Source organism: Tigriopus californicus, chromosome 6 (genome assembly GCF_007210705.1).
Source record: "Tigriopus californicus strain San Diego chromosome 6, Tcal_SD_v2.1, whole genome shotgun sequence".
Lineage (NCBI taxonomy): Eukaryota > Metazoa > Arthropoda > Copepoda > Harpacticoida > Harpacticidae > Tigriopus > Tigriopus californicus.
The window spans coordinates 12,606,720-12,624,305 of record NC_081445.1 but is presented as its reverse complement, the minus strand read 5'-3'; the positions used below and the strand labels follow the sequence as shown (position 1 = coordinate 12,624,305).

General features: G+C 41.7%; 4 protein-coding genes across 5 annotated transcripts in view; 1 reads left to right on the top strand and 3 right to left on the bottom strand.

Moving 5' to 3' along the window:
• LOC131881528 (claspin-like) overlaps positions 1 to 808 on the bottom strand; it is a 5,130-nt gene extending 4,322 nt beyond the window's left edge. The window contains exons 1-2 of the mRNA XM_059228414.1: positions 300 to 808; positions 41 to 223 (exon numbers count right to left, since the gene is read on the bottom strand). Coding sequence (XP_059084397.1) covers positions 41 to 223; positions 300 to 808 — 692 coding nt within the window. The remainder of the gene's footprint in view (positions 1 to 40; positions 224 to 299) is intronic.
• Positions 809 to 994: 186 nt separating this feature from the next.
• On the bottom strand, positions 995 to 9,946 carry LOC131882215 (protein DBF4 homolog B-like). Its single transcript, XM_059229296.1, has 4 exons — positions 9,641 to 9,946; positions 9,137 to 9,267; positions 1,841 to 2,544; positions 995 to 1,242 (listed from the first exon to the last, which is right to left on the bottom strand). The coding sequence occupies exons 1-4, from the start codon at positions 9,795 to 9,797 to the stop codon at positions 996 to 998; spliced, it is 1,239 nt and encodes a 412-aa protein (XP_059085279.1). The 5' UTR covers positions 9,798 to 9,946; the 3' UTR covers position 995.
• Positions 9,947 to 13,808: 3,862 nt separating this feature from the next.
• LOC131881516 (uncharacterized) lies at positions 13,809 to 16,375 on the top strand. 2 transcript variants are annotated; one of them, XR_009373368.1, is made up of 4 exons: positions 13,809 to 14,002; positions 14,128 to 14,232; positions 14,296 to 14,492; positions 15,933 to 16,375. XR_009373368.1 is itself a non-coding variant. In XM_059228403.1 (2 exons), exons 1-2 carry the CDS (start codon positions 14,426 to 14,428, stop codon positions 16,331 to 16,333), a joined length of 468 nt encoding a protein of 155 aa, XP_059084386.1. In that variant the 5' UTR covers positions 14,296 to 14,425; the 3' UTR covers positions 16,334 to 16,375. The 2 variants fall into 2 exon arrangements, 1 of the variants encoding a protein (XP_059084386.1); XM_059228403.1 differs by lacking the exons at positions 13,809 to 14,002; positions 14,128 to 14,232.
• LOC131881517 (E3 ubiquitin-protein ligase Ubr3-like) overlaps positions 16,370 to 17,586 on the bottom strand; it is a 28,879-nt gene continuing 27,662 nt past the window's right edge. The window contains exons 26-28 of the mRNA XM_059228404.1: positions 17,514 to 17,543; positions 17,162 to 17,445; positions 16,370 to 17,002 (exon numbers count right to left, since the gene is read on the bottom strand). Coding sequence (XP_059084387.1) covers positions 16,885 to 17,002; positions 17,162 to 17,445; positions 17,514 to 17,543 — 432 coding nt within the window. The 3' untranslated portion in view covers positions 16,370 to 16,884. The remainder of the gene's footprint in view (positions 17,003 to 17,161; positions 17,446 to 17,513; positions 17,544 to 17,586) is intronic.

The following is a 17,586-nucleotide window of genomic DNA, read 5'->3' as shown; positions in this document are numbered from 1 at the left end:
AGCCGGTATGCCATAATATTCGGAGTTGTCTTCCAGGAACTTCTCGGCGCTCGACTTGCGACGCTTCTTCGCCCCTTCGGAGCTGTTATGCGGGATCAGACGAGTCTCCTGTGAAGCATTGTTGCCATCACTTTCCTCGGGATCATCCAGGGTGTGGCCATTGGTCTCGCCCGGCGGGTTCGAGTCACCGAAATCTTCTTCTGACAAACCGGAGGGAGCCTCACTGGAATGGAAATCCGATATGCGCGTTGGTTCATGCATGATTTTGAACACGTGGACTTCGTGGGATGTTTTCTTACCTGAAGGACACTTCCTCGTCAAACTCGGGGGCGTTGACCCTGAGCTTCTTCTCTTGCTTGGTCGTGGAACGCGTCCGCGGACTCAGGGGTCCACCCTGGTCCATCTCATCCCCGGGATGCAACCCTAGTCCATTATTACTCGTACTCTCACTCTCAACACTCAAGAGACGGGTCCGACTCTTGGGCCCGATTCCGCGGGTCTTCATCTTCAAAGCTCGAGATAATCCGTCTTGGACACCACTCTCAACTTCATCATCGTCCGGATCCGACAAGGAGCTCACCGTGGACAGATTATCATCCGAGTTTTGAATCTCGGAAGCCGTCTCTGAATGGCACCGCAATCGATTGGGCGTGTGTTGGCTTCCGCCGGCCGAGTGGCCCGCCCGAAAGCCGTTCTTGAGCTTGGCGGTGGACGAGGAGGCGGAGGCCGATGAGGCTCGGCGGGTGGTGGGCGGTCCAGTCTCTACAACGTCCCCTATGGCGATCAGTAGGGCCGTGCGAGCGGGCATCTTCTCGAATTGGGCCGGGGGCGACAGTTTGACGGCAACGGGGCAGCAACACTCACGGAACGGTTCAATAATAAGCTACGATTGTCTAGGGTCATGTCCACACACTGGGGCACTCATGCGTGCAGCGGGAGGGTGGTGGGGTTTGGTGGGGTTTGGTGGGGGTGGTGGGGTCTGTTTTAGCTAATGTTTAGGCCAGACAAGGAGCGACTGGCCCGGTCGAGTTGAGCACGTTGATGCAGCTGTCCACGTGGACCCAATGAGAGGCGTTCAGTCCCCAGTATTCGTGCATTTCGGTCTCGATGTGCGTGTTTAAGTCGGTGAACTCCAGGTTGCAGAGCTCGCAGAAACCGGGGCGCTCACGCTTTTGGGCCGACACGCCCGGGGTCTGGCTCGGAGTGGCGGGGCGTTTCTTGGTGGGAGTTTTCGGCGGGTTTCTGTAACAAATGGAGAGTACTCATGAAGCTTGGAAGGCTATTTTATTGTTCGGTGTTTTTTTTTACAATATTGTTCAAGATTGCAAAGTCGAAATACGTTAACTTTGAATAATAAATAACCATAAGAGGAAAAAAAAAGAAATGGACCAAAATAACAAGACTCGATTAGATTTAAAAAAAAAAAAAAAAACCTTACATGTATTCCCTCACACTTGAAAAGTTTACGAAAATTGGAGAATAATTCCGAAACATTTTGAACATAAATTCCCAGAAGCAAGTTCACAATAAAACATTTAAAAAATTAATTCCTGTACCGTTAAATCAACACTAATTCTTAAATTCAATCTGAAGACTATTTTTCATCACTATCACGTGCCATTGCTGACCATTGAAATTTGTCTCCCTTTTAGTCATCATGATTCTGACCGTGGTTATGACTTAGGACTAATTTTTCAAGTTGCCAAATTCTTCTTTATCGTGTTTTATGTTGATCCTATTTGTTTTCTATATTAACCTTTGATACTCTCTGCGTCTTTGAGTCTTTTCAACCTTGATCAGAATGAACTCCCTTTTCTACTCTGCACTCCCAACAACTCACCGGACCGACTCTTTTCGCGTGGATTTGGCGTGTTTATCCCGGTGGTGGTCGGGCTCCTCGCTGGGTTCCACCTTCTCTCGCGTGTCTTCCAGATTCAATCGCTTGTGCACAAACTTGTTCTGGCTGGAATCCGGAGGATAGAAAGGCGAGCCCAGAAACTTGCCGCCCAGGAAGAGCTTGGGGAAGCGCTTGAACTCGTGAATCACGGGCTTATGTTGGCGGGTAGTGGCCTCGAACTTGATATAGGGCGAGACCAAGGGCCGATGGGAGTGCGAATGAAGCGAGGAATCCACACTTTGGGATCGCTGATGGAGTCGCCAGGGTCCAGCGGTTTTCCGGAGCGGGCCGAACTTCTTCTTGAGCTCCTCCAGCCACTTCCAGAGCTTGTGCAGACTCCAGATGTGGATCTTGAGCTTATGGGCGATCTCGATCACGTCACACGTGCCCTGAGCTTGGACGTGAGCCCGTTCTAAAATGGTTTCTACGCGGGATTTGGGCGTGGCCGCGAGTTTCCGCTTCTCCTCGGTGGGGGTGGCGGGCGTGGCGGGTGACCACGAGGCGTTGGATAGGGGCTGGAGACTGCAGGGGGTGGGTGGGCTAACCACGGCCTGCGACGAGGGGGCGGTACCCGGACTCTTGAGCTTCCAATCGGGAGCGTCGGATATCACAGTGGTCACCTCCTTGGAGAAGAACTCTTCGATCGTCTGAAGGAAAAGGAAAGCCAAACCATCAAGCTCAGCCAAGGATGATCCGAATGTAACAATGAACTTGCTATTTCATGCCGCCTTTGGGTAAATTATGAAACTCATTTCTCGATGAAAGTAGCTGGTACAATTCGCTTTCGCTGTCACTCGACACTTGTATGTTCACGGTAGATTAAGAATTCCCCCATTTAGACCCCGAGTTCCTAGATACTATTTTCCCAGAGTCTTAGGTTTCGAGCATATTAAGCTTGGCAATGGAAATGAAGCGGCGTCGAGAAAGAATTGGCAATCCAAACAAGCTCCAGGCTCATTTCATTGGCTCCATGACAAATTTTTTTTAAGGCTCCCTCATGGTTGAGTCAATTTGCTAGTTTAGTTGTTGGTAAATACACAACATCAAACCTGCATCGCAGGCATTCATTCTCCCATCAACAATCGAAAACAGCTGTGCGGTCCAGAACTTGAGTGGTCCCGGCGAATTCACCTTGGCCCAGCCTGTTTACCTCCGCCTGCTCGGCCGGCTTCTGCCTTATGTCTAGGCCTGCCCAGGCCTGTGCTTCAATTCGAAATGTTTTGATATCTTCTATTATGTCAAAAAAGGTCGCTAGACCTCTGAAAATACCCTCCCATCCCGTTCCAGGCCGTTTCAACGGCTCCGAAGGGCCCGCACAATGCCTCGTGAGGCGTTTTCTAGGCCCTGCCACGCGCTCTAGCCGCACTTTGGGCCCATCATTGCGCCAGACGGATGAACAACGTCCATGAGAAGGATCGGATTCCGCGATCTGGACTCACCCATGGAACAGAAGGTGGATAGGATCCGGGGCCCAAAGGACGCACTTTTCACTGCACCGCAATTTCAAGATGGCCGCGCCTCAAAGCCTGGAAGCCCTCTTTCGTTCCCAAATTCGTCGTCTTCTTCGCCTGAAATCCATCATCCATTTTTTGCCTGCACTCATCCACGATTTCCTACAAAACTACTCGACGGCTTTGGCAGCAGCTCACTCGTCCACTGCTTCACTGCTCCACTGCTCCACTCGCTAAAGCCGTGCTGCACTCCGGCCAGTCAGTCTACTCTTCTCAGGGCTCCTGCGGCCCCCTGGCCCGCAGGCCCGCTCTTTGTCGCCCGAGCAGCTGGCATGTATCGAGCTGAGGGCGAGGACAGCTTGAGAGACCAGAGAGAGAATCCGCGGGACCGCGGATGCGAGAGCTTACCCAGTTGAGTGAGAAGGCAGAGCGGGGGCTTGAACTAGGGCTGTTAGTGAGTGTTCAATAGGATGACTCGAGACTCATGGGTCTGTTGGTCATTCAAACATTGGCTAGATTTGGCTCGCCTTACTCTTCGCCCTTCACCACTGAGACCACTGACATGGGGAATGAAGATGCCTTCATCATTTTTTCTGGAATTACTCAAACAGATCTCACGATTGTTGAGGTTTACTGACGGCTAATGGAATTTTAGACGATTTGGTTTTTGAAGCGATACTTCCCAGAGATCCTGATATTTTCTTTTAAAATATTTCACATATACAAAATCCTAAGTGACGGTATAGGGCATAGTGAGTATTCAAGACAAAAGAAAAATGCATTTTAGTATCGTTGGAAATGGGCTATAGTTCTCTGGCCATTCCATGTTTTAGATACAACGGGAGCGTTTTGAAGTTCGGCATGTTTGGATATATCCTGCAAAATATGGTATATCTTGTAAACCATCATGACAGGCGGTGACACAAGAAGGGACATCTAAATCCAGAGGCAAGTATTTTAAACGGTCGCACCTCTGAGTTAGGGCTTGGACGTTAACCAGAATGAACATCAGTTCACCACTTTTGCCATTATATGTTTATACTGGTTAACGTCCAAGTGCCTCACTCCAACTTTAGAATCTGTAAAAGCTCGGGAAATGGCTCGTGACTTGAGTTATCTCAATGACTCTTTACATCCCTAGCTGCCTTGAATTGAGAGATCCCCTCAAATCAGCGTTCCTGTCCCAGCGACGCCAAAACTAAAGTTAGGCTTGGGTTAGATAGGAGAATTGGTCCAAAGCTGAGGACTTGTTCAATTCTCTAACCAATCGAAATGGAGGCAATTAGTCCTAACAAAGGATAAAATTTGCCAGTTCCATAGGCATACTCATTCAAATGGACAATGTAATGGCAAGTACCATGGAAGTTACTCCTGTTTGAATCTCATGATTTTTTAACGAAAAATTGTAAGTAGAGGCTTAGTGTTGTTGTTTTAAATTTGTATGATTTCCTTTCAATAGTGTGTGCTGAGACCGGAGGGTTAAGGTTTGCCTGCCATGAAACCAGCCATCAGCATCAAATATTCCATATATTGAAAAGGAAGTGTGAGATTGTTATAGATTGGTTCTCCACCTGGGCGTAGATTCGATAACAGAATTTCCTAGAGAAGCGTCAGGGAGCAGGAAATTGGCTCACACTAGAAGCGCTATGTGATGTTGAAAATGTTTGCTCAATAATAGCATCTGAAATCAATCCATAATAACGCACGTTCCAACCCTTTGTGGTAGAGTCAAGTGGTGGATTAGCAGATGGCAGATAATTCTGGCATTTTTTCAATCTTCTTTGACTCGTTTGAAGCGCCAAGCCGTGGCATCCCTGGTGCTTCGCTCGCCTACTACATTCGAGCACAGAACAATGGGGAGGAGAGTGAGTGGTGAGGAAATGTGCCGGTTAAGCCACTGGCACTAGCGTCTGACTTGACAGAAGGAGCACTACTTCTCTTAAAGCGGGATTCGGGAACCAGGGTGGGTTGTCCGCAATCTCTCAAGTATACGCTTCAGAACTTGAAATTCTGACTTGTGGCAAAACGTTCGCAGCTTTACAAACACAGCTTCGTTGTCTTCTAGGGTGGTGGTGACAACACCTTACCAAGAGTGTGTGTAGTCTCTATCATTGACAGGCTCTTGGTAGGATATTTGATTGTCCACCTGTATTTGCTTGCCCTCTACCCGAGGCTTCATATCACTCGGCAAATACAGGCTTTTAATAGACAAACTGGAGTTGGTTTTTTAAACCTTATCTCCTGCTCCTTTCATGTCGAACCGAGTTGATTAAGTCATGGCCAGACAATGCAGGGAATCAATGCTCAATTTGGCCACCCTGTCGAGAGAAGGGGAGCACGAAGGGAGATTGCAGGCCATACAGTGGAGGCTGGCCAAGTTCTGGATGAAGGCAAAGAGACAGAGTCCAGTTCTTCCGCAGTATGTAACTCAGGGTTAGTTCGATCGAGGAGGGAATTATGGGAACAAACGACTCAGTTGGCTTCTTCTTTTTCCTCTGGCCCACCTCATTTACTTTCGCTTCGAGAACGTGAACGAATGAGACACGACGCCACTAATCTTGAATATTACGTGGGTTTGGCGCAATAAACAAAACTGGCAGAGAGAGGAGTTGTTTAACTACATGAGAACTACCCACCTGTTCAATTTTTCCGCTAGATGGGGCTTTGATAGCACGAAAAGGATTAGTTGCATCTAGAATTCTAGGGACCAGTCCTTTAGTTGCATCTATCATCGATTTGAGACAACGCCCAATCTCAATCAATATTTCACTGATCGAAAACTAACTTGGACATAACAATGTATTGTGGGGAGGACTTGGCTGTTATTGAATAATAGTTTCAGAATCGGCCGCTAGGAACAGTCAAGTCATCGCTTTTGCTGCGCCAGAAGTTCGTCAAGGTGACCACAGATAATTTCACTACCCAGATAGTACAGAGCCAGGGGTTATCTGTTATAGTAAGAGACAAACACGATCCCTGTTTTAATTCAAAAATCCTTTTTCAAAACAAACTTGTGGCTCGCCATTGATTGTTTGAGCATAGTTTTGAGCACACTTAACACATTATTACTACGCACATTGTAAATAATCAAGTTTCAAGCGAGGAGGGGAAAAGTTTGAAATACAAGAAAATAGATTTTTCTTTTCATTTCCAAGCTCCAAAGCTTGCCAGAGTAGAACCAAATAATGAGACGTCGGATTATTTCTTAGACCCACGACTTTGCGGCTACATAGTGGCTTCTGCATGGGTCAAATCCACATGTCTCACTCATGAACCACTGGAATATGGACGGGGATGCTAAGATTGGGATCTGACTTTTGGTTTCAATGCGTTTGTCTTCACATGAGTCTGACCCCAGGTCGATTCTAGTACGTTTTTCAATTTTCAGCTCAATCGAACGACTGGATCAGAATCTAGGCCCTGATTAAGGCTCACTTCATAGCGCTCTATGAAATGAATAAACTAACCATCTGGTGCTGATTGATTAACAGAAGAGGGCTACTAATTCATTCATTCTGAGCATTGGAAGGAAATTACTATTGATCTAGTCGTTCAATGAAGTACTTTTAGCGACCTGTTGTCCGTCTCAGGAAGAATAAGAAAATGAAACAAAATTCCGAAATGTTCATAATTTTCTCGACCATAGCACCTTCGTCCATGTTGCAGTGGTTCATGCCAGTAATATTTCCTGATCTAAGTCATGCCTTGGATGCGAAATGCATTCTGCAGGTGGGTGCAGACCTGGCCAATGCGGAAATGCAGTTGCACTCTCTTCCTTCGGCGAACTAGCAAAAAAAAACCCAAGTTGGAAATGTTCATATTCAAGTTATCTCGTCGGGGTAACAGATAAATGGTTCGTCTTTTTTATGCTTGCAATTATTCTCTATCTTCCAGATGAAATGATATGGACCGTTCTTCTTTGCGAGAAAGACTTTTCGATATGACAAATCGATGGATAGACTATCATCCATGTATTCGGGACCACCCCCAGAAAAAGGGAACAAGGAAACATATCACTCGTTTTAAATGGGTTTGATGTAATTATTGGAAGAACATTCTCTTTATGTGGAATCAGAGGGGCGAGTCTTTGTTACATCTAACCCTGACTTATCATTTAGATATGTATGTCTCCAAAATCCAAAATGTTCAGAGGCTTCATATATCGGCTGACACCAATTAGTAGGTAGACCAAGTGTTTTCTTATTGCATCTGACCATTTCTCCATATTGTTTGTGATTAATCAATCCGAAATGACATTTTTTACACTGAATGACATTCTTTGTATAGGTTACAAAATCTGTATATGTTAGCTACCAAAAAATGTCTTATTTTTAGTCATTTTTTAACGTGGGCCTTTCCCCTTACAAGTCTACATGTATATGTAAAAATCTTAAACTCATCTTATGTCCTTCCTCTAAAAGCCGATGTTCATCAAAGGTTACGACCGAAACTAAGCGACTTTTTTGTTCTTGAAGTTCTACTTCACTTCTAACGGTACCATTTATAATTCAGAGCACTATTGGGATGAAAATGAGGATGAAAGGGACTATCCGTGTTACACACGTTTTTTATTCAATATTTGATTTCTCTTCGATTAAACAAACCTTCAAAATTTGAAAGGGGTTGGTGGATTGGTTCCGATCAGAGCAATAATTGTCAAAATTTTGATTTGATCGACTTCAACCCATCCCATCTGACTCTGAACACGAACGAAGTAGCATTATACCAATCCGAATCCCAAGAAAACTGCTCGTTATTGGAATCCGAATTTGGTCTCAAAATTTTCAATCCGTTCCCAAAAACTGTTCTCCGCATTTGAATTTGATCTGGATTTTGTTCAAGAAATCCCATTTGATATCGAATACAAAATAGATTTCATAATCAGATTCGAATCTAGATACATTAAAGTGGATTATGGTTTGATAATGTGACACAAAATTCAGAATTGAGACCCATCAAAATGAGGTGGTTTGTTCTAAAAGTAAATCGTTGAAACTCTAAGTAGCTGGCCGAGTCGAGGAGATCAATAATTCAAATTCGATAGAGTTATTACTGCACGACTTTGATTGCCTCCCAAAATAGCTCCAGTCAATTTTTGGTCGGATCTTTGGATCGCATTAAATGCTAATTTTGGGTCAAGCGATACGGTATTTTCTGTTGAGTTGAAAGTCTATTTTTCAAGAAATTAAAAGAAAATCAATTTTGGCTACGTGAGGAAATTATCAATTTGAGTTCTAGTTCAAATGTAATCCAATTCTAACCCCCCCCATACCTTATGCTGAATATCTATCATCAAACGGTTGAAAAATGTATTTATTGCTGCCAAAATTTAAGCTTGAATAAAATTGAGGTCTCGATTTTAAAATTGCTTTTTCTCGATAAGGAAATCATTGGCTGACAAAGTTTGAGCAAAGTGCTCAAATTAGTGTAGATCAATATCTACAATAATTTGAGTAATTTGCAGGCATGTCTTCCGTCTTCCCTCTAACTTGTTTTTGCAACTTAAAATCTTCTGGAGTGGGACTTTCTACGGACGTTTAAGTTACATTTTTTTCGACAATGATCAATGGCAAATGATGGGGGTTTTAATTTTGCCTGGGGCGAAAAAAAGATAGATAATGTGTCATCTCAAAAACATTAAAAGTTCCCATTTCGGGTAAGTTGGAACCAATGACTTTTAACAAGTAGTGTCAGCTCTCCTGTCCCTAACTTATAACTACGGCCCATTAAAGTTGATCAAAAAGTCTTTCGGATCACACTCCATTCATTCTTCGTATTGGTCACTTACCCCGCCTAAAATTTGGATTTCCTCAATTATATTCTTGATTTGGGGACTCTTGGCGGACTTGGTTTTGATATCCAAATAGAACCTTTTCTTGGCAAAGACTTGCTTGATGGATCGTTTGGCTTTATGGCTCACTGCAACCAGAAATGACCTTTTAAGGCCCCACCAATATCTATTTATTCAGCGATAAACGTTATTCTCCACCGATTAGTCGGCGGTGCTCATTTTTTTAAATTTTTGGCCAAAGATTAAAAGGTTTAGACAGAGACTTTAAGGGTTTTTAATGTCGTGTTAGGCTAGGTTGGGTTAGGTTAGGTAAGGTTACTTTAGGTTTGATTAAGTCGGGTTAAGCATAAAAATGAGCACCGCCAACTAATCGGTGGAGAATAACGTTTACCTTATTCAGCTAAGCATTACATACATCCAACTGGTCTTTTAACCTCTCTGTAATTTCTACCTTCGACCAGATTGAACAGCCATTTGAACGAAGATCATCTGATTGATTACCCGGTGTGACATTATGAGGAGTGGGCGGTTCCAAGGGTTCCAAGGGTTCCAAGTCCGGCTGAGTTGGCTCCTGATATTGCTGTGGGTGATGCTGATCCAGATTGGGCTTGGGCAAGGAGGATCCAGAAGCTATGGAAACACGGCTGGGAGACACCATAGTCGGAAATCACGCTCCAATCCAGTGAAATCTTGCAGAGGGTTGGGAGGGAGATCTGGATTGGGCGGAGACTTCTCCAGATGGATTTGAACTTTGGAGCGCGAATCTGGTCAGGGACCACTGTCAGACAGGACAGGATACGTCCAGTTTGGAGCAGCCGAATCAATCGAGCGGGAGATTCAAAGCGACAGACTAACAAGGGGATAAACGTTATTCTCCACCGATTAGTTGGCGGTGGTCATTTTTAAATTTGTGACAAACTGTTAAAAGGTTTGGAGAGAGATATTAAAGGATACTAATATCGTGTTAGGTTGGGTTGGGTTAGGTTAGGTCAGGTTAGATTAGGTTTGATGAGTTGAGGTTAAGCATATAAAAGTAGCACCGCCAACTAATCGGTGGAGAATAACGTTTACCCTAACAAGGGAGGGACGAGTGATGGACAACTGGAGGAATGGACCAATGATGAATCTGAAAATTTGGTATCGCCTGAACCGTTCACTTTATTCACAATGAGTGCGTGATACGATCCAAAGATGGGCCAATGAACTAAATGGATCAAATTTAGGCCCAAAATCTGCATTTGGAACTTTAGAAGAAAAGGGCAAGGTTAGGGTGATCATTAGAAACGGACAGAATATGCACTAAAACTTGGTTTTATGCACTGAAATAGGCACAACAATGGAAGAAAAAGCTCTAAGACAAAAGCAAAATTGACCCTAAAATTGATGAAATGCTTCAAAATAAGAAGAAATCCGAACATAAATGCAAAGTACGGGCTGTGGAATGGCTGTAAAAACAATTTTAAAAACAGGTAAGCAGAAGAGAGACAATTTGACTTCAGGTATTAGAGTGAATTGTCCATTAAACATTAGAGGCAGGGCAGTAGTAACAAAATAACAATAATCCGTTCCTTTTTTCGAAATAGGAACTGCTATCCCATTATATTTTTAAATGCTATAATTGTAAAGACTCAAAAGACCCAAAAATTACTCGTTACTCGTTCCTTTTTTCATTCTCCAGAGTGACAATTGAATTATTCGTTTCTCCCTTGGCAACTGACAAAAATTTAAGCTTTTAGCCAATCTTAACGGAAATTTCCGTTTCTTTTGAATCGTCATGTATCCTTAGGAAAGAAGCAAAGGGCTGAAAATTGTGCTCGCTTTTAACTATAATGAATGTGTGTTGTGTCAAACCTTGTTACATTTGCACTCATTTATTGTTTATATCTTCTCATTCAAATTCTCTTGAATTAAAAAAACCTAACTCAGAGTGAAATCTTGTGTAATGAATTACTCTTTTTGACCAAAGTAATTGTCATTGTAGTCCGTTCTTTTTGTTGAGGAACGACTAACGTCCTAATTTAAGGGGTAAACCTGGCAAGAATAGGGAGTTGGCCATTACGTAAGAGGCAATGCCATTGCCCGGTAAAAGTTGGTACATAACTTGTTTTGCTATTGAGGGTGAAATCCAGATCGTTGTCAAAAATAGTTACCTTGACATTACTAGGGACTCTACCTTCTTCTTAACATGATCTTCTATTCGATGCCAAAGTAACTTTTATTCGTCTGTGGGCGGGGCTAAGATCTACAACGTTGTTAGCAAAGATCAGAGAATCCAGAGTCCAGATAATGGTCCAGTCCAGATAAGACAAAGAAAGAGGAATAGCTCTAAATGTGGAAGGCCCAACGCCAAAGGTCTTGAGTGGCTCATAATCAGGGCTGGTAAAAACATTGTACAAAAAACGACTAGGTATTTAAATCATATTTCATTGAAAAAGCTGCAAATATTTAGAAAATATTTATTACTGAAATGCATTAGCATACCAGTAGGTCTTCGAATTTATGTTTCTTGAAGTGCAGATTTGCCTTTGAGTTTGGTCTAAAAGTATTTTTTGCTTCATTTTGGGTAGTCAAGTTCTCAAGATGGTGAGTAAAATATCACTGCAATGTGACTAGATTGTTAGCTTCTTCAGGATGGGATTTAATAGGGCCCTGTATTAAGGATTGATTTAACCTAAGAAGAAGCTTGTTAGTCAGCACCCAGCTTGCTAATTAGATTTCGAACCAATCAATCAATGTTCAACTGTTCTTCTTGTTTGAGGGTCACTTGGAGTGGTTTTCAGGACAAAAAAAAACTTGTCTAATTCTCCTATTTTCTTAGACAAATGTATATCTCTCTCTGTTCAATAATGGTCCTAATTCCTTATGCATATTCGCAATTTTTGTGAAAAATCTGTGAAACGCTAAAAACTAAATTCATTTTTTTGCCTAACCTCCAGCGGGTTACCCTCTGAGACCAGTCCAGATCATTATGAAACACCCAGTAGATAGCGCAGGCATCAACCTGCCATAGTAGGAAATTCTAGGACACTAGAAAATTCCATTGTATCATAGTTACTGTAGTTAGTAATGTTGGACAAGCAAAAAAAACTCATTTGTACTCTTCTTCCTATTCTTTCAATGATCATCCCGCTCGATGAACCCGCCTTATTTCTGCTAGAGGCCATGCTGTTTTGAATTAGATACCATATGCATAGCACTTGAGAGTTGGACCAAAAATCTACGAATTCATGTGTTTGGTTCTTGAATTGCCAAAATATCATGCAAATGCGCAAAATGTTACCCACGCGATTGAAAACGTCTAAATATTTACTTTCGAGAAAATGGCTGAAATATTCAAAAAAAATTTTTTTTATTGAAATTAAGTGTTTTTAACCGCTCTATTCATAAAGCTTTGTCGAAAGCAATTTCGTTCTTTCTTTTTCTTAACGTTCTATTTATTAAGGAACCAAGGCCCAATTATTTAGACGAAAAAAATGAGATTTAGTACAGAAGTTCATACGAATTCATAGAATTTGGTTTTTCAAATGCAAGATCCAGGACGGGGCCGCGACAGAACTTGGGCGTCTTGCTCATTCTCATCCCAAACGTCCGTTTCTCCGACTACTCAGTTACTAAGTGTGACTGTTGACGAGCCATACACTGTGATAAGAGCATACATCTATGAAGTTGTTCCATCAATACTCTATTGGACTGCCATGCTTTTGTCACAAAGTCTAAAAAATTTCAATTGTCAGTGGAGGATCTGAAAATTATTCAATTGTCTTTTCTCTTTTTACATATTTTGACATCCCTCACCCTCGGAATATTCACTGTTTTCTTGCGTAATCTTACTCACGGAACAATATTTTCCTGAAAGTGCAACCTCGATTGATTTCTGTCAAAAAGTCGTTTTCGTCCTAAACGGATGTCACGGTTTTGAAGAAATGGATTTCCTTGGTCACGATAAGCACAAATTTGAAAACAAGATAACGAAAATTGTACTTGTTGAATAATTTTACCATTCATGATATTTTCAATTGAGCGTCAATGCTATAACATGAACCACAAAGTTCAGAAAGTACTCACATGGGAGTAAGAATGAAACCTAACGAGCGGTTTTCAAAAGAGGTGGACCATTCCCGATCGCCATCTTAAGACGGAATGAACTTTTCGCTGGTTTTTAACAATTTGCCTCATAAAACGTTAACGTTCGTCAAAAAAGAAGGGGAGTAAGCGATATGAAGGGAAAGTTGCGTGATTGAAGATCAGATGTTCCAAGTTTGAACATCATTTAGTGGAGCGTGACTACGTTTTGTAACCTAAAAAGGTCCCCCAAAACGGCCTCCTATTTATTGTGCCCAGCTTATTCGAAAATGACGCTTATGTGTCTTGCAATTACAACCAACTGAAATTCAACGTCTAAAATTGCATGGAAGTAATGCGTCTGAAGATGGCGGGTCCTCTGAAAAGATCGACGGAGACTGCGTCGTTTGATTCTCATTGAGGTCGACGTTTGGCCATGATCTGGGAACAAGTTTGGCGTTTAAGGAAAACTTTTTTCGCGGGATCGAGCTATATGTTTCCCGTTCTTTTTCGAAACCTTCCGATCATTTTGGATTTAGAGCATTCAACTTGTTTTCTTCCAGTCAGGGAGAAGGGTACACGAACCAAAATAATTCTGGGCTGCGCTTAAGCAAAACTGACTTCGAGATCGGGGCGACCCAAAACTGATGTGTGATCGAGGTCTAAAAAATTGGGCTCAGGTGTAGTTTTGTGGGGTTGAAAGTGCAGAGGTGTTCCTCAAACATTTTTATCGAAAATTATGGGAGAAGTCGGTAGAACTGAAAAGAACCATGGAGGACGTGGGTGAGAGTGTGTAAACAGGTAAGGGCATCTATATGCATCCGTTACGCAGTTGGGGAATGGTGCAGGAAAATATATGGAATTTGAATGAACCATAACAAGCATGTTTTTGTCTCTTTCATATTTTTTACCTTATATTTATTAAGAAACTTCTTTCATCGTCGTGGAAGAACTTGGATCTCAGTGAAATTTGAGGATGGCTTTAAGTATCCTTTCAATCAGTCCTAATCACAAACCACAGCATTTTCGAAGTGAGTGTGGCCTTGCATTCAAACCCTTTAAAAGCCATTGGACGGTTTGACATTTATTTTCAGGCTTCTAGGCGAATTCCCATAAATTTCGGTCAAAATAACTCCAATCAGGAGTCTTAATGGCAATCTAAAAGCCTCGAGATTTGCCCTTTAAATTGCCAGTTCTAATCCGAGGCCTGAGCAAACTGGCACCATGTTGTTTTTCCAAGTTATCTTCGCGATCGGGTTTCTGAATGGCATCCAATGCTATCGAGGAAAAGGTAAGCAGTAGGTTTTTTTTACCAGCATTTGTTGCATTTGTTATTAGACCTAGGGGAAGAAAAGTTTAATGGATCGGCCATACAGGTAACTAGCAGGGCATTAGTCGTTCCTCAATAAAAGGAACGGATTACTGTTACTCGCCCAAAAATGTAATGGCGTTACCCATTACAATTACTTTTACTAAAATTTAAGATGACCAATAGTTCAGGCTTTTCAGCCCCCTGAAGACCATACTTTGCTAAATTAATGGTTTTGTTGTTGTTTCAAACACTAAAATTTAAGGTTATCCTGCCAACATGTTATGGCTAATGAGGATTGATAATTTTGATTTGCTTAGCATTAGTGATGGAAGTGAGGGGGGTCTCTGAGGTCTCAAGTTTTGAATCCCAAACCAGGGTGAGACCTGATCCAGAGAATCTTGAATCCAGCTTAAATTCAAACTTCTTATTAACAGCTTTGCCATTGTGACTCCAATATTGAAAAGTTAGATTAATCAATGTGCTGTGTGTATGTATGTAAGCTAATACTGCATTACTTCCATTTTTGACCAAGCTCGTTTAGCTAAACTAATGTGGAAAATGCATGACAAAAAATTAATTCCTTTCCAAATTTGAACTACTCCAAGAGTATCAATCTTATGAGGAAAACATGCCTCATGCCTTTTTGAAATTAGAAACTTTGGAGGCGAATTTAAGAAGTCAGAAAAAAATATATTCAGATTCTGAATCTGGACAAAGTTAAGGAGTCATATATTATGTTATGTTGCAAAATCAATTTAGCTTTTTTTTGGAAACATCAAAGGTAAGGAAAGATTTGTTAACTTTTTTATTTAGATATTTCACATCTAAAAATGACATCTTTTTACTGAACTCAACCAATGACGGAGAATAAAATCATCGGTATTTTCAAAATTTTCAACAATTGAGAAATTTGGTGCAACATACTCAAGGCAAAGGAAGATTTTGCTCTGATTTAGTTTTTTTTTAATTCAAAAGAGTTTGAATGAGAAGATATGAACTATAAAGCAACGCAAATGTAACAAGGTTTGACACAACACACATTCATTGTCGTTAAAAGCGAGCCCAATTTTCAGCCCTGGGCTTCCTTCTTTAGGTTATATGAAAAGTTGATTATTTCTGTTAAGATTGCCTAATAGCTTGAAGTTTCCTCAGTTACCGAGAGATTTTAAAATGTAATGGGATTAGAGTTCCTTTTTCGACAAAAGAAAAGAATTACTGAAATTTCGTTACTTGCACTTTCTTTACTTGTAATTTCGTTACTACTACCCTGGTAACTGGTAGACATTTTTGATTTAAACTTCTTATCAAAGCAAAACAAGTTTATGGCAACCGATTCAAACCAAAAAATGTTGATCAATAATTATCTGACCCTCTCTGCAAGGCACAACACATCTATGAACGATCTTAAATATCTTCTAGTTTGCAACGAGACTGATGAATGTGATCAGAATGAGACCTGTCATTTCATCCATTCCTTGATCGCTATTTGCATTCATGACGAAGACTGGCGTCAGATCTTGGCGAATCCAGACCACCCTGCCAATCCCATTAGGCAATTGCCACCAAATGAATCCAATTCTTTGGACACCTTAAATAATATATTAGAGCCATTGTATGACGATGATGCAGAAGAGGATATCAAAGAGGAACAAGTTGTGTTTGCCGATGATGGACAAGGACAAGGACAGATACCAACTGAGGGCGTTACTTTGGAAAACGATGAAACTGCACTTACAATGGATTTGGTCGAGGCCAATCCGGATATCTATCAAGGTTCCTTCTTCACCGGTGAAAACCAAACCGAGTTGGTTGCCAATTGAAATTAGACAGAATCTTGCGAAATACAAGACGCGTGATGCATTCTAACAGTTTGTTTATTGACCGGGATTTCAGGACATCAATTAAAAATGAATTGTACTTTTTCCTTTATTTGTCAACCTTTTTTTGCAATTTAGCCTATTTTTAAAGCGACGAAGAGAGGTAACTCCGCACTCGTCATTATTTGAACAATTTAAGGAGAACTTTATTTTGCTCAGTCATCTAAAGTGTTTATTCTTTAAGCAACTTGATATACAGATTTTGTAACATTGCAATGTGTAGGTGCGTTCAGTTCTTCATGGCGAAAAAATAGATCTTGAAGTTGATCGATATAATTTTTTTGTGACATGTACGCTTTACAGTATTGCATAATAGATGCTTGGGAACCGCTTTCTTTGAGAAACAAGCACATCAAGAAAAGTGAATTCATTTAATACAGATCTTGGGGAAGGAATTTCTCTTGCCAGTCAGATCTTCTTCTTGTCAGTAGGAACTTATTTCTTTTCATTAACTAACGGTATGTAGACAAATCATGTGGAAGCCCAGAGCACATTTATATTGTGTCCCGATGCATCACCCATTTCCGGTTAGTATGGTCAAACTTGTGAGTCCTCCATTGATGCTCCAACAGACGATATCGCTCTTGATGAAGGAACAACGGCTTACCACGCCTAAAAGGTAAGTAGCTCACTGTTAATTATTGTCGTTCTTTTGGTGACTAGGTTTGGTGACTTTTCCATGTGGAGGTTCCGAATGACTAAGGTTTCGCCGATCAATACCTGACGGAACATTTTTTGGCTCTACAAGCACCCTGGCATTCAAATACTCACTTGAGTTCCTTATCTTCTTCACCAAACATGTCTAAGTAAATAGAGCCCCATATGCAAGCACGTTTTCCACGGATAACTACAATTGTGGAAGAGTTGACGGCAAGGAAGATCCCAGTGCCTCCACCACAATCCCACGCATGTTTGACTGTCTCTAGGACATGAGACTCGCCCACCGGTTGGCGGCAACAGTTCTCCTTCAGACAAACCATGGTGCCACACATGAGGCATACAGTAGGATCCTTGGGAACCTTGCCACATTTGCAACATTTTCGTTTATGATAGAACTGAAAACAATGATTATCCATGAGTGATGTTGTATCAGTCCTGAAGAAAACAGGAAATTTTTGCTCACCTCAAATATTTCATCATAGTTCTTGGGAACCTTCAGTAAGCTTGGTTGTTGCCAGAGCAGGTTCACTTGCAGC